The sequence below is a fragment of the Pinus tabuliformis genome, chromosome 7 (assembly GCF_031772625.1).
Source record: "Pinus tabuliformis cultivar Carrire ecotype Pingquan chromosome 7, CPIR1, whole genome shotgun sequence".
Lineage (NCBI taxonomy): Eukaryota > Viridiplantae > Streptophyta > Pinopsida > Pinales > Pinaceae > Pinus > Pinus tabuliformis.
In genome coordinates this window covers 141,444,322-141,467,150 of record NC_142293.1, presented here as the reverse complement: position 1 = coordinate 141,467,150, position 22,829 = coordinate 141,444,322, and the positions used below count along the sequence as shown (strand labels likewise).

Here is a 22,829-nt window from a genome sequence, read left to right as displayed (position 1 = left end):
TTGCCTATTGCCTCAAGGACTACTTTGAATGATCAAACACAAGCAGTGAAGTTATTAACGTTGCCAATGTTGAAGTAGCAAAGGTCCATGATAGAAATAATCTAAAGTGCTGGTGGGCTGATGATATTCAGAGAATGTCTTGTTGAGAAGATGCTTTCATCCATAACAGTGAATGATAAGAGCATAGGCTAACTGACTTTTATGCTGCTAGGGTTTGTGTAGAAGTTGATGACCTTGTGATAGTGATCTTACAGCTTCCGGGCAAAGACACCAGTAAGAAGGGTTCAGGTGCGTTTCATATTGTTCATAATATTTTGGCAGTAGCAGCAGTTGTAAAGAAGATTGATCTTCATTGTATACCTTAAGCATAAAGAGTCAACAGAGAGGTCAGGCTGTATTACTAAAAGTCTGTTGACTGTATTGCTCCCTTGAGAAAAGTAGATGACAAGCTAAGGTTTCGTGATGCTTGATGATGTTAAAGGAATTTGAAATGTCAATGATTGGAGAATTATCCTTCTTCCTTGGACTATAGGTTTCTCAAACTAATGAAGGAATATTCATTTCCCAAATTAAATACCTCAAGGAGATGCTCAAGCAGTTTGGAATGGAAGAATGTGCACTAGTTAGTACCCCTATGATTACTGGATGCAAGTTAAATAAGGATGATGAATCTCCTGAAGTCAATTCAACTCTTTATAGGTCTATGATTAGGAGTCTACTATACTTGACAGCTTCAAGACCAGATATTATGTAGGTAGTAGGAATGGTTGCAAGATTTTAATCAGCATCAAAGGAATCACATATGCAAGCAGTAAAGAAAGGTATTTCAATACTCCAAAGGCACACTCGATTTTGGTCTTTGATATCCTAAGAGTACAAATTTCACATTGACAACATACATAGATTCTGATTGCGCAGGTAGCTTTGATGACGGAAAAAGTACTTGTGGAAGTGCATTTTTCTAAGGACATTGTCTTTGGTCTTGGTCAAGCAGAAAGCAACCATCAGTTTCTCTTTCTACAACTAAAGCTGAATACATAGCGGCGACAAACTATTGTACCCAAGTTCTCCGGATGAAACAAACTTTGCAGAACATCAAAGTTGAATATGATCAACCAATTGTTATTTTCTGTGAAATCACTAACACAGTCAATATCTCAACAAATATTGCAATACACTCAGAAACAAAGCACATTCCAATCAAGTATCATTGCTTCAGAGAACAAGTCGTCAAGCAGAATATTGAGATGGATTATATTGGCACCAAAGAAAATATTTTTGTAGAAAAATTTGAAGGTCCCTGTAGCCCCTCCTGTTTTAGTTTGTTTTGCACATCACTGTTTAATGCCCACAACCTATTTCACATGGTTGATATATAAACATGAAATGCATTCAAAATAAAACACTACTACGCTACCACTACTTTTGCCTTTCGCACTTTCAGCTGATAATAAACACAAGCAAGCACACACAAATTTGTACGCAGTTATTTTCGGCCAATCTCAGACCCTGGAAAAACCCACAAGGGGAAAACCAATTATAAGGAGTATTTATTGCTTATCTCAGAGAAATTATTTACAACATTTAAAACATTTCAAGGGTATTTATCTCTACCTATAAAACTCTGCCACAGTCTAGCAATCACTGCTCCTTGAACTGTATGCAACTAATTGAGCTTTTCAGCATTAATTTCATGTCCTCTGCCCAGAATTTTCTCCACAAAATTTGGGTTACTGAACATCAATATATATCCTCAATATCTTGTCCCACAGATCTGCAAATTTCCTCCTCAAGTCTGTGTTGATAGGCTGATTGTTTCTGCCTTGAAATCTGTGCAAGTGACCACCTAAAATTATGGGCTCGATCTCCTAAAAAATCAGGCCTGTTCCAGCCTAGAAAAATATGCTGAAAACCTCCTCAAATCCAGTGCTAGAAGACTGCCCTTCTGCCTAGATTTTCAGGCCTCTCAGACTGTCCTCTCTGCCTTGGTATGTGTGTTGCTGGAACTTCTGCCAATCTCCTTGGCTGCATGCTACTTTATCAGACTAGGAACTCGGCCTGATGGTCTTCTCCACACTGTTGTAGTTTTTCTCTCCTTTAGCAATGGCTATCTAAGCCTCTAACTCCTCCTCTTGTTCTAGGTTCTGTCTTCGAGCAAAGGCTATCTCAGGTTCTCTCCTCCTTGCTGTAGAATCTCTCCACCAGCAGAGGCTCTTACAACCTCTTTCTTTAGAAGCTATCTCAACCTCCTTTAGAATCTCTCTCAGCCTTCTCTTTGTTGAAAAATGTGTAACTAGGTTCGGTCTTCATAAATATGAAAAATATACTTTTGATTCTTGTATATTGTAAAATAAAAGAAAAATTATTATTGTTATTTTGAAGCATGGGTTTCATGCTCCAAGTCTTTTATTTTAGAGCCTAGGGTCAAACACCCATTGAGTGCTTCTAGGGTATGTCCTAGTTCAAGAAGTCAAAAGAGTCATTGTCATATGTTGACGACCCCATAAGGTACATCTTAACTTGTAAAAATAATTATTTTTGTATTTAAAAGTGTCAGATGCCCTCCAAGACCAAGTCGGCCTTCCAACTAAGAAGTGGGCCTATTTTGAGGAGCCTCGTCCACCTTAGAAGCCTATATAAAGGAAGAAACTCGACCTCCCTTGGATACACATTCAATTCTCATTATCTAAGCAAAGAAGAAGAGCAAGAAGGCCAGCGAAGAAGGAGAAGGACGAAGGAAGAAGTTTTTGGGCTAATTCTATCTCACACATGCAAAAAAGAAGAACTGGGGTTTTCTGCTTCAAGGTCGAAATTCTCAAGTTGCTAGAAGAAGATCGAAGTTGCTGGAAGAGGAACCTATTAGGTCACTCTCTAGACCTAGACAAGGAAGCAAGTCAAGCGAAGTCGCTGGGAGGCCTTGGAAGGCTAATTTTTGTTGAGATTGCAACAAGATGATGGAGCTTAGTGAAAAGAGTCGCCTTCACTAAGTGGGCCCGCAGGCAAATTATGGCGCAAGTTCTATTTTTGATCACAGTGTGGATGATCACAGTGTGAGTGATCACAGTGTGAGTGATCACAATGTGGGTGACCAAAGTGTGGGTGATCAAAGTCTATTTTTAGACTGGCTGTCAAAAATAGAAAAGTCAAATATTATTGTCTCATAATAATATTTGGACTATAAACTTGATCTTATTCTCTTGGAGCACTTCAGTTTGAGCTACAGATGTGGCCCATGCAGCTGTCAGAAGGAAGTACGCTTTTCTTATGAGTCAGTTGAGTTGTTGCATGCATGACTTCAGTTAGAACTCAATCAGTTGAGTTTGGTGGAGTTGATTGTGGAGTTGATGGAGTTGTGTTCAGTTTGACTTGGTTAAACTAGTTGTAGTTAGTCTAACTGCAAATAGACTAATGATGAGTTGTTAAACTAATTATTAACTCATAATACAACTATAGAATACATCAGTTAACTTAGTTGCATGTCAGTGCATGTTCAGTTCAGCAGGGACAAGTGTTAGAGAATCAGATTGCTATCAGTTGTGACTATAGTTGTGCATCAGATCTTGCACAATCAAGGGATTGAGTATGCCAATGAGTTTGCTCATGTATTTGCCCAGTTTGTAGCTTCTGCTCACGTCTTACACATTGTGAGTGATTCTTTGGAGGTGAAATACGAGTTTGGTAGACCATTCTCATTCATTCTTGAGCAGGTATTGAGCAGTGGAATAGATTTGGAGATCAGATCTTAGTTGTATTGTGTGTAACAAGTGGAGCTGGTACTGGATTGCTTGTGATAAGCATTGTACTTTGTAATGTTACATGGTCTCAATCATTAATATACAGATAGTGTGGGGTTTTTAGCGAGATGCTTTCCCTGGGTTACATACTGTGTTAATGTGTGAATGCTCTTGATGTTTTATTGTTATTGATGCTGCTATATTGATGATCAACGTAGAGGAGCTTATGTATTGTGTATGTATTCCGCAATAGTACATGATCAGGATAATCTCTGTTGAATATGTGTTAAATTAATCAAAATTTCTACATGGTATCAGAGCGAGCTAGATAATTGTAGAAAAAGTTTCTACATGGTATCAGAGCTGTTGATCATCAAATCTACTATTCAGGAAGTGTTTACATTCTATTTCTTCAGGCAGAGTCTGTAATCGGGCCAGGTAGCCTCTGGCTTCATCCTTCCTTTGGAAGGTGAGATATCCATTGAATGCCCATACAGTCAATCTCTGTATGAGAAATATTGTGTTCTCACGAATCTTAGATCCGAGGCGGTTGAGTTGGTTGCTGGTGGAAATCGAATTTGCAGCAGTGTTGTTGAAATGTCTTTCAATGGATTGCAAATGTTATTCCAAAGCAAGAGCGACCTGGCGCTCAAGGGTAAACTCAGAAACAATAAAGGTGAGAACGAATCTTCATCAAAGGTATCTGATGAAAAGAATTGTGCTTTGGCTGCCAAAGCAAAGAAAGGGAAGAACACGAAAGCTTCTCAGTCTGGTGCGAAAGGTAAGAAGCAGGATATGTCCAAGGTGAAGTGTTTTCACTGTCACCAGCACGGACACTATGCCACTAATTGTCCGCAGAAGAAGAAGAACAAGCAGGCTGCTGGATCTTCAGCAGGAGAGGCTCTAGCCTCACAGTTTGAGCTTGATTTTTCATTGATCGCATGCTTGGTTTCAAGTGTGATGGGATCAGTGTGGTTCTTGGACAGTGGTGCTTCTTTTCACATGACGGGAGATAGAGATTTGTTCTCTGATCTGGAGGACAAAGATCTTGGAGTGCACATCGAGATGGGCGATGATGGTAGATACAGTGCGACCGGTATCGGTACCATTTCCTTTGAGAGGGAGTCTGGTAAACCCTTCGTATTGAAGGAAGTCATGCATGTTCTAGGATTGACGAAGAATCTCATCTCAGTGGCGATGTTAGAAGACAAGGGGTATGATGTTGTTTTCAGCGAGGGAAAGGCTTTCCTGCGTAGCAAGACAACTGGTGAGACTCGGAAGATAGGGGTTTGAGTGAGGAACCTTTATCAGTTGCATGTAGATGGATGCGCAACAATGGCGGGCAAGGCAGAAGGATTGGTGAGCCGGGAGGATGGCGAGTTGTGGCACAGGAGATTGGGTCACCTTCACCATGGAGCCTTGAAGATACTGCAGCAGATCACTACAGGGCTTCCTAAAGGCACACTTGCGCAGTCAGATCAGTGCAAGGGGTGTACTTTGGGGAAGTTTGTGAAAGCCACCTTTCATGAGAAGGATAGTCGCGCCACGACGATCCTTGAGAGAATTCACACAGACGTGTGTGGACCTTTCTCAGTTGCTTCGACAACAAAACACAGGTATTATGTGATTTTTGTTGATGATTTCTCTCGTAAGTGCTGGATCTTCTTCATGCAGAAGAAGAGCGAGACATATTCAAAGTTCTGTGAATTCAAAGCACTGGTCGAGAAGGAGTCGGGGAAGAAGGTGAAGGCTCTTATGAGCGATAATGGTGGTGAATACATCTCGGACGAGTTCAAGGATTTCTGCAAGGCAGAAGGGATTCGTAGAGAGCTCATAGCTCCCCATAACCCACAGCAGAACGGGGTAGCTGAGCGGAAGAACAGAACGATTGTGGGTGCTGCACGGGCAATGTTGCATGATCAGGGCCTACCCTTTCACTTGTGGGCGGAAGCATGCAATACAACAGTTTATGTGCAGAACCGTTGTCCTCATAGGATACTTGGCATGAGTACACCTGAGGAGACTTATTCTGGTAAGAAGCCTGATCTTTCTCATTTGAGGATTTTTGGTGCTAACGTTTACATGCATGTAACAAAGGATGCCAGGAAGAAGTTGGAGCCGATCGCAGAGGTTGGGATATTTGTGGGGTACACTGATACGCCCCACAACTATTGTGTGTATTTGCCAGACAGTGGTAAAACTGTTGTGCGACGGGATATAAAATTTCAGGAGGAGAAAGCCATGAAGTGTTCGCTTGAGAGGGAGCTACACTTGCATGCAGATGAGGAGCTATTAGTTCCTAAGGATGAGCTTCAGGATGTGGATCAGCCACAGGATGAGGTTCATGGAGTGGACGAGTTCACTCATGCAGCGCCAACCATCAACCGAAAGCGCTTGACAGAAGCTGAGCAACTGGCTCAAGATGCAGAGAAAGTTGTAGGACCACCTACAGCCCAACGCAGGTAGAGACAGTCACCTGATCGGTACACTGGATACATGGCTCTTATGAGCAAGTGTGTTGTGACTGAGCCATCCTCTTTTGAGGAAGCTGTGGAGGATCCCGCATGGGTAGACGCCATGGTGGAAGAGTATGATTCTATTGTCAGAAACAGTGCATGGGAGATTGTTCCTAGACCGGAAGGGAAATCAGTGGTGGGTTCGAGATGGATCTACAAGGTCAAGCAGGCAGCTGACGGGAGTGTGGAGAAGTACAAGGCAAGATTTGTTGCCCGAGGCTTTTCACAGATAGAGGGGATCGATTATGAGGAGACCTTTGCACCTGTCGCAAGGTATTCTTCCATACAGACGATTCTTGCTCTCTCAGCGCAGATGGGATGGCACATTCATCAGATGGATGTGAAGACTGCGTTCCTCAACGGAGTCATTGAGGAGGAGGTGTACATTGAGCAGCCCGAAGGCTTTGTGGTCTTCAGCAACGAGTCGCATGTGTGCAGGCTCAAGAGAGCGCTGTATGGGTTGAAGCAAGAACCACATGCTTGGTACACACGGATAGACAGCTATTTCACAGGACTTGGATTCTCCAAGAGCGAGGCGGATCCTAACCTATACCAGATTGTGGTGGAGGGTAAGTTGCTTATCATTGTACTGTATGTTGATGATTTGATTCTAACGGGTGATGAGCTGTTGATACTGTCATGCAAGAAGGATCTTGCTACAGAGTTTGAGATGAAGGGCTTGGGCCTCCTTCACTATTTCCTAGGATTGGAAATATGGCAACGCAGTGGTGGATTGTTTGTTTCTCAGGGCAAGTATGCTCGGGAGATACTGGAGAAGTTCAACATGCATGGCTGCAAGCCTGTTGATACTCCTCTTCCTGGAGGTTGGAGGAAGGAGGATGCCACTTCGGGAGAAGAAGTGGATGCCACTGTTTATCGACAATTGGTGGGGTTGCTGATGTATTTGGTCAATACACGACCCGATATATGCTATGCAGTTAACCAGCTTTCACAAGCTATGGTTAAGCCTACCAAGCTCTTCTGGAAGGCGGGCAAGCATGTATTGCGCTACTTGAGAGGCACATCGGGATATGGTTTGTGCTACAGACAGGAGGATGAGGTGAAGCTATGTGGCTTCACGGATGCAGATTGGGCAGGGAGCCCAACGGACAGAAAGAGCACATCAGGAGGGGTCTTTAGTATCGGATCGACAGCAGTTTCTTGGTACAGCAGGAAGCAGAGATCCGTGGCACTCAGTTCAGCGGAGGCCGAGTATATGGCAGCAAGTTTGGCTACATGCGAGGCCATATGGATGAGGAAGATCCTGGTTGGTTTGTTCGGTTCTCATTTGGATCCTACTGTGATTTACTGTGATAACCAGAGTTGCATTAAACTCTCTGCTAATCCTGTATTTCATGATAGATCTAAACATATTGACATCAGGTACCATCATATCGGAGATTGTGTGCAGCGGAGGATCATGTTACTTTCGTCCATTCCAACGGAGGATCATGTTACTTTCGTACATTCCAACGGAGGATCATGATGCTGATATTCTGACGAAGGCTCTCACCAAGAGCAAATTCGAGTACCACCGAGGCAGGATAGGGGTTACTGATAATCCATATCTTGTCGAGAGGGAGTGTTGAGATTGCAACAAGATGATGGAGCTTAGTGAAAAGAGTCGCCTTCACTAAGTGGGCCCGCAGGCAAATTATGGCGTAAGTTCTATTTTTGATCACAGTGTGGATGATCACAGTGTGAGTGATCACAATGTGGGTGACCAAAGTGTGGGTGACCATAGTGTGGGTGATCAAATTCTATTTTTAGACTGGCTGTCAAAAATAGAAAAGTCAAATATTATTGTCTCATAATAATATTTGGACTATAAACTTGATCTTATTCTCTTGGAGCACTTCAGTTTGAGCTACAGATGTGGCCCATGCAACTGTCAGAAGGAAGTACGCTTTTCTTATGAGTCAGTTGAGTTGTTGCATGCATGACTTCAGTTAGAACTCAATCAGTTGAGTTTGGTGGAGTTGATTGTGGAGTTGATGGAGTTGTGTTCAGTTTGACTTGGTTAAACTAGTTGTAGTTAGTCTAACTGCAAATAGACCAATGATGAGTTGTTAAACTAATTATTAACTCATAATACAACTATAGAATACATCAGTTAACTCGGTTGCATGTCAATGCATGTTCAGTTCAGCAGGGACAAGTGTTAGAGAATCAGATTGCTATCAGTTGTGACTATAGTTGTGCATCAGATCTTGCACAATCAAGGGATTGAGTATGCCAATGAGTTTGCTCATGTATTTGCCCAGTTTGTAGCTTCTGCTCACGTCTTACACATTGTGAGTGATTCTTTGGAGGTGAAATACGAGTTTGGTAGACCATTCTCATTCATTCTTGAGCAGGTATTGAGCAGTGGAGGCAGGCAAGCAGTGGAATAGATTTGGAGATCAGATCTTAGCTGTATTGTGTGTAACAGGTGGAGCTGGTACTGGATTGCTTGTGATAAGCATTGTACTTTGTAATGTTACATGGTCTCAATCATTAATATACAGATAGTGTGGGGTTTTTGGCGAGATGCTTTCCCCGGGTTACATACTGTGTTAATGTGTGAATGCTCTTGATGTTTTATTGTTATTGATGTTGCTATATTGATGATCAACGTAGAGGAGCTTATGTATTGTGTATGTATTCCGCAATAGTACATGATCGGGATAATCTCTGTTGAATATGTGTTAAATTATTCAAAATTTCTACAATTTTTGCTCACATGTGTGGATGTAGTAGTTATTGCAAGGGCTGAAAATTTTAGATTTGTAGTTGAGGCCAAAAATCTAAAGCTGGGGTTCAAAGTTGTGCTGCTAGAAGAGATTTGACTGTGTTTGACTTAGACAAAGGAAGCACATCATCAAGAAGGTCAGGCTTGGTCTTGGAAGGGTATTGGTCTTGGTTTAGAGGTCTTGTTGCTTCAAGGTCGAAATTCTCAAGTTGCTAGAAGAGGAACCTATTAGGTCACTCTCTAGCCCTAGACAAGGAAGCAAGTGAAGCGAAGCTGCTAGGAGGCCTTGGAAGGCTAATTTTTTCTCACATGTGTGGATGCAGTAGCAGTTGCAGGGGCTAAAAATTTCAGATTTGCAGTTGAGGCCCAAAATCTAAAGCTGGGCTTCAAAGTTGTGCTGCTGGAAGAGATTTGATTGGGTTTGACTTAGACAAAGGAAGCACATCATCAAGAAGGTCGGACTTGGCCTTGGAAGGGTATTGGTCTTGGTCTAGAGGTCTTGGAATTCGTCAAATGAAGAATCTATAAGAAGAGGATATTTACGGGTTTTGCTCGCAAGTGGAGAGGTTTTGGCCCTGGATTGCAGCCTATATCCTGTGTTCTTGTGAACTAATGTTCTTCGTGTATTGGTAGTTGTTTGATGATAAGAGCAAACATAATAATAAGAGAAGAGGCTAATAAGTAAGAAAATGTAAAAATGCATCACAAGTAGTTATCAAGAATAGAGAAATCATCCTAACTATTTCCCTATAGATTTCTCAACACTCTTGAAGCTCTCTCAACCTCCTCTTCTCTTCTTGTTCTTCTCCAATTCTAGAATTGAAGAATGAATGGGTTTTCCTTGCCTTTTCTCCATTTTTAGTCTCTCATAATGAAGTGAAGCCCTAACCCTATGATCAAGGGATGAGATTAGATCTCATCTCTCCATGATAAACGGTGGAGACCTAATCTCCCATTGACCCCCTTTTACATGTTCCCCCTTCATTAAGAGCCTCCCTAGTCACTTTCATGTTGTTTTTGTACCTTGTACCTTTTCCCACATAAAGTCACTTTTTAAACATAAAGTAACTTTAATAATATAAAGTACCATGTACTTTTTCTCATAAAGTGACTGTAGAAACATAAAGTGACTTCAATATAATAAAGTACTTTGTACTTTTGAACCTCATAAAGTGACTAAAAGTCACATGTCTTTAATAACTCATAAAGTCACCTCACATGACTTTAATAACTAATAAAGTCACTTACTAAAAGGGCGTCTCATGTGTTTTCCTAGGCCAAAGGCAAAGGGCATGAGGAAACACTTCCTTGGTACCATTTTTCTCAACATTTTTCTCACTCGTGTAGTGGATGGGAAAAGCACCTTAGGGTGTAGTGAAGGTTCAAAGACAAAGTATATGGCAGTGAGTTTATCAGGTTGTGAAGCTATTTGGCTTTACAAATTGCTAACATGATATATGGTCAAGAGTTGGATCCTACTGTGACACAATGTGATAATTAGAGTTGCATGAAACTCTTGGACAATCCAATCCAAGCATAGTGAGATTAGATATCACTTCACAAGAGATAGAGTCCAAAGGGGAGTAGTGAAGGTTCAGTGTATCTCCACAGATGAGTAGGTTGCAGATATTCTTACCAAGTCCTTGGTGAAAGGGTAGTTTGTCTTCTACAAAGATAAGCTATAAGTGGTGCAGAATGTATTCCTTGCTAAGAGGGAGTGTTGATGATTGTAGTAGCGAATAGGTGCTTTTGCATTGGTTAGGTGTTAAGCATTCAAAAGTCATCCAAAGCTTCCTTATGACACTTGCTCAATTTATTAAGTTGTATTTGTAATTTAGCGCATGTCTATAATAGAAAAAGCACACAATTAAATATGTTGGCCATTGAGCTAAAGAAATTAAGGAAAAGTAAATTAATTACTATAGTGAAATTGTTTGATCTCAAGTGGGTTAGGATTTAATCCTAACCATGCATCACTTTGGAGAGTAAGGTTTGGGATTTAGCTCAATGAGGAATTATATAAGCAGGGATAAAGAGATGAGAAAGACAACAAGAGTGAGTATGGTACTCAAGGCTAAAGAGAAAAGAAGTGTTGCAACAATGACGGGGAATTACAGAAGGAAGATTGAGTGGAGGCTATGGCCTGAATTGATTTTTTTGGGCACCAGAAATTACTTAAGGATGCATGTGTGAGCAAATTGAGCTGCACAGAGGTCGCATGTGAGGAGAATAATGTCAGGGCTGCACATGTGGAGGGTTTGTGTGATATGGGTTGCATGTGCAAGGGCTTTAGGAGTTGAGGCCACATGAGTGGAAGAAAATTCAGCTGGTGTAGATCTGGGTTTTTAGGGAACACATTTGTCCAGGTTCTATTTTTGTAAAAAAATTGTATTTTCTTTGTGGGCTATTTTTGCTGTAAGGGTGCACTCATTATTTAGATAATAAAGGTGAAGAGTAATTGGACGATTATTTCCTGTGTGAAAGATTTCCTTTGTGTTTTCTTCCGCTGTTTAAAATTTCTATTGAAAATTGTAGTGTGTTATAATTGTAGAAATATTATGTTCTAACTTCACATTGCTACAAAATCAAAACCAGATCTGAAATTAAGAAATTATTATTGGGAGGGAGGGCGGGGGGCCGCTAGCACATCCTATATTGATGCCAACGCTTGATCCTAGGGCTTCCACGTCACCCATGCCTGAAATGAAATGACTTGGTTGCCCTCATATAAATAGAGGGAAGTCATTTTCATTAGATCATTATCACACACACTCATCTCTTTTCACTGGAGTTGGTGCACACTAGCCCTTTTCTCTTTCTCTTGGATGCAATGGCTAAATAATGGTGCAAATTGTCTTGGGGAGGATATTTTTGCATGGAGAGACTATCTTATGGATTGATGAAGTGATTCTTGCTTGAATTGTGTAAGTTTAATGCTATCTTCTTCTATTTTGCATGCTATTTTCTGAAATTAGGGTTTATCTTGTGCCATATTAAAAAGTGCAATATTTTTCATGAACTCTTGTTTATATGTGATTATGCAAAATTTGTTATTCAAGAATCCATCAAAGTAACTTGTTTTCAAGGATCTTTTGACTTTAAATCTCCTATCAAAGAAGTCGCTAGGGTTTATAAGAGAAGCAACCCTATCTATCCAGGTCTTTCCATGGTTGACCTTGCCCTAATTGATTCCATTGCCCAATTGAATAGAGGCACTAGTCTTGAATTATCTTATTATATTCATATACATTCAATCATTTTGTGAGAACTTCAAAAATAACTTCCTTGTTTACAAATGAGGAATAGTCTTTCTTTCTTGAAGGGGCTGTTTATGGTATAATGAATTCCTTTTTTGTGACCTTCTGGTGTCTTTTCATTTAAGTGGACAATTGCATGGTCTAGTCAATCAGTAATTCAAGCTCTAGCTGGTGCATATTAAAGAGACATCAATGTCTGTTGAGAATGTGCTTTCAGCAGAATCTGCATACTTTTGAAGAACTGATGTAGTTTGAAATCTTAATACTTTGAATATTTTTGTTGGGAAGGTGGTTGTCTTGGTCATCTCCTTTTTCTTTTACTTTGACTTTAGGAAATTTATACTTATCTGTTCATATTGATGCCAGTACTGAGGAGGACAATTTTGAGAATAGAGATCTTTTGGAAAGTATATACGCTGGACCAAATTGTATCAAATAATGAAATATCTCCTAAGCAAGCTTTAGACTTATGTTTTAACTTTTATCATTTGTAGTACACAACAGGTTGATATTGCTGTAAAAGTGGGTTGTCTATCACCATATTTATAATCATGTTCTTGAAATGCAAGGCAAGATCCTCATTGCTGTTTGTTAGACATCTTTTTAGACATGAATGCTTCCAGAGATTCTAGATTGGTTTCTGACTCTCACAGTTCAGGTTGTTATGTCAGTCATTTGTTTTTGATAACACTGTTTAGCAATTTAAAAAGATGCTCTTATGGTATCTTATATTAGTATTTACTATTTTGAGGTGTAAATTTTATGCATGTTTGATTATATGCCAGATTGCTTTGAAACTAGTTCGTCAAGGTGCAACAAGTACAGTTTTTGTTGATAGCAGCAGTCAGAAGCAAGATTCCAAGGAATTGGACAATGTGGAGCATGTTGCTGAGGAGAAAAATAGTATTTTGACTAATCCAGCAATTGATGAAGCACCATCATCAGCACAAGCGTCTGCAGAGGAACCATCTGAGCCAGCAGAGTCTTCTGTCAATTCCCAGGTATTCATTTCAGAATATTTCCATCCATGGGTGGAGCAATGATGCTATAGCTTAAGTTCCACTGTTTGTCTTAGAGTTGGCTGAATCGTTGATTTGATTGATTTGAGCGTCAAGTGACATCTCGTGCTCCCATATTTGTGTTCTTAGTTGAATGGCACTAAATGGTTTAGTTGTTTTAAACTTCATGGGCTTCTCTCTTCCACAACAGTGCTTCACTCTCCACACTGAAACATTGTGTTGTCGGTGTGTTTTGCCTCTAATAAAAATGGAGAACAAATAATATCTATTATTCTGTCTTATCCTATAGATCCTTTATTTTTAAACATTTTACTGTGTTTTCATGATGCTGCATTCTTTATTGAAGTGGTTTCATTGAATGATTTTTGGGATTTGATAGAGTAAGTTTGTCTCTGTTTTATTTTGAATGCATTCGTTCTATGAAAATGTATATTTGGATGTCTTTGTAGTTTTTAATGCTTTGTGTTAGGTAAGGGATCAGTGTTAGTGTATTAGATGATAATTTGTTCTTTTGTGTAGTATAGTTTGCCTGGTTTGTATGCCTTGGCACACTAAAGATGTCAACTTCTAGTGTATTTTTTACAGGATGAAATAACAGCTTTTGATGCTGAGAAAGTGGAACCTGAGCAATCATATGAGAAGGTTATAATTGATGTAACAAATATAGCTGATTATGTGGGAAAACCAGTTTTTCATGGTGAAAAAATCTATGATCAAACACCTATTGGTGTTGTCATGGGTCTTGCATGGACAGCAATGGGTGGTTCAACGCTTTACATTGAAACCACCTGTATAGAGCAAGGTGAAGGTAAAGGTGCACTGCAGTTGACCGGGCAGCTTGGAGATGTCATGAAAGAAAGTGCTTTGATAGCCCATACCGTAGCCAGAGCTATCCTACAGGAGAAAGAACCAGGGAACCAATTCCTGGCAAATTCTAAGCTTCATTTGCATGTACCAGCTGGAGCAACGCCAAAAGATGGACCTAGTGCTGGCTGTACCATGATTACATCAATGCTTTCACTGGCATTGAAGAAGCTTGTGAAGAAGGATGTTGCAATGACAGGGGAAGTCACATTGACAGGGAGAGTTCTCCCTATTGGTGGGGTATGTTTTCCTTCTTTTAGGTCTTTAATGCTCTGATAGTGATAAGCGAGTGTAGTAATTATGTCTCTTTTGCAATAGCTGATATGTTTCAATAAGGTAAAATTAGATAGTTTCAATAACATAACTTCCGAAAGCCACTTATAAGCTATCTAATTTGGTCCTATTTACTTCTATTTTGATTTTTTTCTAATCAAGTCAAACTAATGGTGCTAATTTGAAAATCAGGTCAAGGAGAAGGCTGTTGCTGCAAGGCGAAGTGGAATAAAATATATTATATTCCCGGAAGCAAATAAACGTGATTATGATGAACTGAATGCAAATGTGAAGGAAGGCCTAGAAGTTTATTTTGTTGATACATATGATCAAATATTTAATATAGCATTCGGTGAAGAGAAAGAAGCAGAAAAATGAGGATCTGCAGATTGGTTTGGTGACTATAGCATGGGCCCAAGTCATCTCCGGAGCTTTTGTAGGCACACTGTCAGTTCTGAGTAGGCTGTTTATCTGATTTATTGAGGCAATCCCCAAGAATTCCCGAAGCCTTAGATTTAGATTCAATGCTAACATTCCAGGTGGAATGCCTCGTTGATTTATTTATGCAGGCCATTTTTTCAACCCTCTAATTTATTCTGGTCAAGACAGTTTGGTCCTGCGAGGTTAAATTGGATTTCTTCCATTGACAAGCTAGTTTTAATAGCAGCTGAGCGGTTGATGAAGTCATCTAGTCAGTGTATCTTCAAAATGAGTATCTTCTTTTTAATGTTTATTCTTCCTTTCCAAAGGATGTTTCCTGGCCCCATGTATGATGAGTGCTTTTAGTGTATCTTCAAAATGAGTATTATTCTTTTGAATGGTTATTCTGCCTTTCCAAGAGGAGGCTTCCTGGCCCCATGTATAATTTGAGCTTTTGGTTATCACATCTGAATTCCATTTTGGACAGAAACTGCTAGCAATTTTTGACCTGTTTATGACCAAGGAATCAACAAACAAAATAACGTATTGAAACTATGTTCCCTACGTCTTCGCAATGTAGCATAGATTTCTATTTAGATGCATAAATTCTGTAAACAAGTCTATTATCTGTTGCCGTTAAGAAGCATATGCCATGCTGTAATTCAAGACATGCTCATTTCGTTCACCAATGTTTGGTGGCATGCTTGTGAAATAATTTGAAGCGTTGCTGCATCATAAAATTACATATTGGAAAATTCTCGATCTTTAAAACATGAAATTCTGGAAGCCTTATCATTACTTTATGTTTCTAATTTGCTTATTTGCCTTTAAATCAGCGTATAATTAGCTGCTTTGGGCATAAGTAGGTTTAGGTGGCTTTCCCACTTATACATGGGGGGAATTAGTTATATCTAACTAGCATCCTTGATCTTTTTTGATTTGGAATGGAATTCTTCAATCCAGAACCAGGTTTATCGATCAATTAGATTCAAGATTGGCCACGTCATTTGCAGCTAGGAAAATTATTCAAGGGGGCTCATAAATTCAGTGCATTGTCAAGTCTCTAGAATTGGAGTAGCTCTATTAAAAGTAAGGTGCAGTGATGAAGTCTCCATAGTTGCATTGATAAATAGTCATAAGAATAGTCTCAATAGTTGCACTGATAATCACAAGAATAGCAGTCATATTCAATGTGCTAAGGTTGCTTAAAAGTGACAAGCTTTTCATTTATATGCAACCTGTATTCCGGATTTGGACCAGAGATATAGTCGGGGGTGCAAGACCATTAATTAAGAACAAAACATGCACTTGCATTCAAATTCCAAAGCCAAAATATGGTAACGCTGAATGAGTGAAACCACACCCTTTTGAAGGTGTTGTTGCAACGAGGGGAGGAACTACTAAGAAAATCTCTTTCAATTGGGGGTGGATAAGAAATAACAGAGAATGCAATGAAGAATCTTAAGACAATGACTAGTTCTCTCGCTACCAATCGAAAGTGGGTGATACTAAAAAAAACACATTAACTTATTATTTAAATGGTCAGACAACTACTGATGGGAAGAAATTCTGCAATAAAATATGGATGATAATGACTAGTTCACTGAAGTCACTTCTGAAGTGGGGAATGTCGACAAATACATTAACTTATTGGTTAAATGATTAGATAACAACAAAGAGGAAGGAGCCATCTGCGATCCCTCTAGTGTGAGGAGAAATCACAATGCAATTCAATTATATACCACATGGCCATGGGTTGTAAATTAGCTATTTGAAAGGGCATCTCACACATCTTTCTAAGAGTAGGGTAAATCTATTATCCATTCGAAAGCTTCAAGTAAAGGCACCTTGATTTGTTCATGTGGAGCACACCAAAAACACGATCATGATAGGGCAATGAATTTGAGGCCTTCTCTCTTTGGAGGATTTTATGAGAACTTGCCCAATATATATGAGGTCCATGTATATTGCCTTCACAAGATTTGAAATTGCGACAAGATTGGACAAATAGGGACATGTAACATGAGAGTTTTAGCAAAGAGGGGCAGTGGAAGTGTGCATCATACTCTTCTTAAAAGTCATGAGTGGATAACCGGTGTTTTGCGTGTTGAAGAATTTAGGGCAAGTGAAGATAATGAGATTCTTCTAGCATGATAACTGCGTGTGAAGTAATTTAATTTTTATTCTTAGCACAATCTTCACTTGTTCTTATTAGAGTGTGTCTTCTTATGTTCATCAAATAGTTACCAAAAAACGAAGAGACAAAAACACAAGATGTTGGCTTTCTGCCGGGACCAAAACCTCTCCCTCTTGGAGAGAAAAACCCGCACAAAATTATTCTTATAGAGATTCCAATTGACAAATACCAAGCCTTGACCTGTTAGGCCACTCCAAGATCAAGACACCAAACCTCTTGTTAGTTTTGAGATCATCTTCATCACTGTTGCTTCACCGAGGTCATCATTATTGCACCCCTGAGATCTTGACACCTTGTTGCACCTTCACTGAGAATATTGCTACACTTTTACTGAGATCAGTGCTACTACTTCATTGAGACCATCACCATGACATCACGGTTTATAGACTGAGATATGTAGAGAGAGAGATCATGACTGCTTCCAGACTACATGTCGAGATAGAGTGTGTTACTATTAGATCCTTTCATCATTATGATGCCAAGGCTGTGTGTGCTACTGTGGATTCTTGAAATCATATTCACCACCGAAACTAGACTGTGTTTCCTTCATCGAGACCGTGATACCAATTTACAATCGAGGGGGAGACTGCAATTTCCTTGCACTAAGATCTATACCATCGAGGAGGAGAACACTGTTATTTGCTCACTGAGATTATCCACAGGATTGTGTCCTCTTGTAATGCGGATCCCTGTACCTATCCAAGAGAATCTGAGTCCCTGTACTTATTTGAAGTTGCAGAGGTGTCCGAAATTCTATGATTGTAATTATGTAATTCTAAACTTTACACACCTATTTATAGTGGGTTGACCCACATATTAAGTCGACATGACATAGTGAATTGTTGTGTCTCCTTTTTGAGCTGACATCACTGCTTTTACATCGTTTCGCTCGCTGACATGATGAAGAGGACTATGCTTGTCATTTGGAGGGCTTCTTGATATTTCTATAGACTTGGATACATTAGACATAGGCTCAAGAAGAGCTCTTTATGCATGACTTTGACTCTTTGACCTTTAAAAATAAATCCTACGGCTCTCAATGGGAGCCATCTATAAAATAAACCTCTTGCTCATGAAGCCCATGCAACAAGGCATAATAATAAATTCATTTTTTTGTTTACAAAAATCATAATTACAATGTCATGAAGACCGAACCTAGTTACACTTTCTTCAACATTCTCTCTTAACTAGGTAGGTATTTATGATGTTACTTGGTCATTCTCAATATGAAGAATTTCTCATAAGAAGAATTAGATTGGTAACCCATCTGTATAAGCATCATACTAACCAACATTGTTTGCACAACAAGGCTTTGACTGATAGCTCTATTTCTCATCGGATCAGAGCACAATGTTGGTGAGATGAATGACTATAGATACCTTCATCATTGTCTCTCAAGGTACATATCCACCTAGGTGTTCACTGAGTATGACCTTCTAGGACTATTCTTATCCTGGGTTCCCAGCTCTTAAAGAATATTGGTCCTCTTGCCTACTCTTGTCTTGGATGCCCTACACATCCTCAAAGAGCATCAGATGCCAGATGACTACCCAATCCTCCATTCTTTCTTCCAAAGTGAAGACAAGAATGTTGTCTATCTCAACCTCTCAATTGGGGAAGATATGCCCATTCTTTGAAGGGATGTACCCAAGCTCCCTCTGTCCAAGACCTTGCCCAATCTCCTTTTTAATCAGGAACTTGTCAAAGCTCCCTCTTATCTAGGGACTCTTCTACACATTAGCAACTTCTTCATAGGTATTTCTTCTGATTGATCAACTTCTCTCCTTGATGTCATGAAATTCAGTTGAGTCTCTTTCTTGTAGGGCAACATCCATCGATCACTTTCCTCCTTAGTTCGTCATGTCATTCTTTTCTTCATGGAAAGTGGCCTTCTTCATATTTGGAACCTTTGTCATATGACTACTTCTTTCTCATCATGCTTCTTCCATCCACCACATGAATGCTAGTTGTATTTGTATTTACAACTATTGTTTGAGTAGACCTGCAGGAACTTATCCAGATATTATTCAAGAAATCAAAACTTCATATTAAATCAAATTATACCTTACAAGATGACTCTTCATTATGGCATCTTTATGTAGGTATCAACATCTTACATACATGTTGACATATCTCCCAAAGATATCCATTGTCAAGGGTTTTCATCTTTTTCCATTAGAGTCTTAATATCTTTTCGGGAGATTTCCTAGTTAAGTCTTCTTGGTCTTTTGGATGTTGATCACCTTCATCAGGGTTGCTTATCTCACGATATCTTCTCCACACATTCCATTCCCAGGTGCTTTCAATTGGAGTTTCTTAATTGTAGTCATATTATGTTGATTTCATCTTAGTGTGTCTTATGCCTTTTTGCATCCTTTCAGAGGAGGAGATCCCGTTTCTCTTGATCATGCTTCTTAAGCTAAAAGTAATGATCCATGTTACCTGCAACCATATGACATGACATTATAAATTTAAACACACACATACATACCTTATTTCATCTTTATGTCATCTAGGCTTCCTTCAAGAACTTCCTTGATTGAAGTGTCTTCAACCTCTTGATCTACTTCTCTTATGTCACCATAACATCATTCACGAATTCCACAAGTTGGAGTTTCAGGTGAAACACTTTCTTTCTCTCTAGATTAGTGAACCCTCTGATGAACATTCCATTAGAGTATCTTGAGGATCTTGTATGTCCCCATTTGGTAGATGTTTATTTTCTGACTGACTTCTTTTTTTTCCTTCTTGGATGACTTCTTTCTTTCCTTCCATGTCCAATGAGGTTCCCAAGAGCTATATCCTTTATGTTTGACTGCCATGGATTTTGTCCTTCATGATTCCCATGGTGATGTCACGAGTTCTTGTTTCTAATGCTTTCATGATGCCACGATGCATCTTATTATCTTGGTCATATCTATAACACAAGATTTAGGAGCTTATGATAGGACCCTTTTGTGAGAGATACCATGTTACTCATAGTAGATATTTGTTACTTTCTCTTTCCTTGGCCCTTTTTCTTCATCTTCCTCCATCTTTCTGGTGATATGAGCTTCTTTCCATAATCTTTTCATAACATTGAATCCTAGCTATACTATTCTGTCTTGCTTGAGGACCAAACTTGCTTTTCCTTTGTGCAAATGTTTGAGTTCTTTTATCCTTCAATACTTTTGCCATTAACTTGTCTTTCTCTATTTAACATAGAGACCATAAGTTGTCGAAGGAGGTAACTTTCTTATCCCATGGATATTTTTTACCTTGATAATAATACATTATGAATCAATGATGGTTATCTTCCTTCATAGATCTTGCATATGGGACCTTATGAAGATATCCTACATCCTTTGATACCCTTTACTTTCATGTAGATCTGATTTCATGTGACCTTCATAACACCTTCCATTAGGGGAATTTTGAGGTCTGAAATGGGTCTCCTAAGAAAAATATACAACTAAAATAATTTTTATAAGAACGAATAGGATTCAAGATGATGATATCAACCATGGGGGATGATTCACCATTTTTGGATTAAAAAAGTAAAAACATTAAAAATAATAAAATAATAAAACTATTTTTTCAACTGATCTCCCTAAGGTTTTACTCAAATTTTGAGCCGGAGTATTCATTGAATGCAAAACTTAATTCCTCATCCAAGGAGTACCCATGTTTAATACTTTCGATGGACCTTGCTACACGAAAAATGAGAAATACATGAAAAATGTGATTTCAATCACGTTTTTTTATGCATTTCTCATTTTCCATGTAGTAGGTTCTGTTATCACTCAGGTTTTCCCAAAAGTTGTAAGAAAGGGAAAGGAGGTTGAGGTAACCATTAACCAATCTTTTAGATACAGAATCTAGCCAATCTGTATCTAGAGAGGGCTCTCTCTTTATGTTTTAGCTTTGTTTTTAAAGGTATTAGGCTAGTTATGAAGTTAAAGGGTTTTGTTTGAGTTTGGGTGGTGAGATTCAATAGAACAGAGAGGTAAGACATAGTAGTTTAGTCCATTGGGCTAATGGAGTCAAAGAAGATGGCTTTTTGGATTTGGTTTCTTAACCGAAGATGGTTTCATAGAGCAGGGTGGTCAAACAGGGAGCAAATAAAGACTTGAAATAGATGAAATGGGCTTAAATTAGGTGAAGGGCAGTTAAGGATCCTTTAACCTATTTAAATAGGGAAATTGGATGATTACTGATAAGGAGCAGTTAAGTATTCTTTAATAAAGAATCAACATGAAAGAATTAGAAATATGAGCAATTAAGATTTCACTGCTTATCCTAATTTTGAAGAAAACACAGAGAACAATAATGACTTGAAAACATAGTGCAATCAAGCATATTCTGAAATTAAATCTTTTCTTTATCATTCAGATTGTGAAACACAGATGATGTAATAAACTAAGGAAACTTTAAAACACAAGATATAGAGGACTTATTGGTCCAATGGTTGATTCAAGAAGTCTGTGACAAGTCCTCTGCTTCAATTATTCATCCAGTAGGCCATGCAACAATTGATTCCAACAGCTCTTTATTCCAAAAAATCAATATTACAGCAAAGTCTAGGAATCCACTCACAATACTCCAATGGAGGGGTATTTATGCAACAAATTATAACAAATATCTCATAATAGAGTGAGATAATATATAGGATGACTAAAAATAGCATTACAAGTAAATAGATACAGCTAGCCTTGAAAATAGGGAAAAGATGAACTGATGTTGTGCTGGTCCTGTTTTTGTTGAATGTGCTGGAGGCAGACTTTAGGATTTTGCTTGCAGCTGTCTTTTTCAGTTACTCTGTGCTGGCTGCCATTTTCTTACTGATACTCTTTAACCCTGATCTGATACACTTCGATTGTTTACCTGTCCATCTCTCTCTGGTAGATAACTCTGTCTGATAAATAGATCAACATGTAACTTTTATCCAGGGGTGAAATTTTAACAATATTTCCAACATATTTTCCGTGAGGAACGTTGAGGGGTGCAACCTTTTAGGGTTACAAGGGGTTTTCTTTAGTTTTTTTGTATTTTCAAACCAGAATTCGGGCCTTCTGCGTTGAAGAAGGAAACGATACACTGACAAGTTGAACTGGCAACTCGGAGCTCGTGGTGTAGCTCTTCTAGTCAGGCGCGGATTTGAAACTGGACTACTGGCCTCGGTCGTTGTTTCTGCCTGGAAATACTGAACGCAACGAACATCAACAAAAATGGCGTTTTATTCAGCAAAACAACGGTTGGCGGGATTTTTTTGGCGTTTATCGGGTGGATGACATCAGCGGAAGGCAGATGACGTGGCGGGTGACGTGGCAGATGACATCAGCGGATGGCGGTTAGCGGTTTTGCGGTCAGGCAGTATTGGACGGAGGGCGAGCGAGCATACCGGATGGTCGACGCGTGGCAGAGGTACGGCAGAAAACCGCCGGGCGATCGCGAGTTATCGCGCAGTCAAAAGCGGGGTCACAATATCGTTTTCGGCCGTTGGATGAGCGGGGAATGATCCGACGACTGACGGGCTTTGGAGATGGCGAGGAGTTATGCTGCGGAGCTGACACAATAAACAACGTTTTAATTATTTTGGGCGCAATTCTATTGGTCGGGGTAATGGTTAGGGACTGTTATAATTAACTTGGACGGTTGATTAACTCCAAGGTTGCGCGGCGGGGAGGTTATGGTTCTTAACAAGTCTCAAATAAATTTATTAATCCATGTTTATACAATGTTTTATGATCATAATCGACCGGGGCGGGGTATTTGTAATATCGGGGTTTTTATTATATTTATATAATACGGGATGTGTAATAATTTATATGGGATTTAT

General features: G+C 39.3%; 1 protein-coding gene across 1 annotated transcript in view; it reads left to right on the top strand.

Moving 5' to 3' along the window:
* The window catches only part of LOC149246153 (lon protease homolog 1, mitochondrial-like), a 222,572-nt gene extending 207,320 nt beyond the window's left edge, over positions 1–15,252 (top strand). The window contains exons 18-20 of the mRNA XM_089457840.1: positions 13,024–13,239; positions 13,843–14,361; positions 14,587–15,252. Of these exons, the coding sequence (XP_089313966.1) occupies positions 13,024–13,239; positions 13,843–14,361; positions 14,587–14,772 (921 nt within the window). The 3' untranslated portion in view covers positions 14,773–15,252. The remainder of the gene's footprint in view (positions 1–13,023; positions 13,240–13,842; positions 14,362–14,586) is intronic.
* The last annotated feature ends 7,577 nt before the right edge of the window (positions 15,253–22,829 follow it).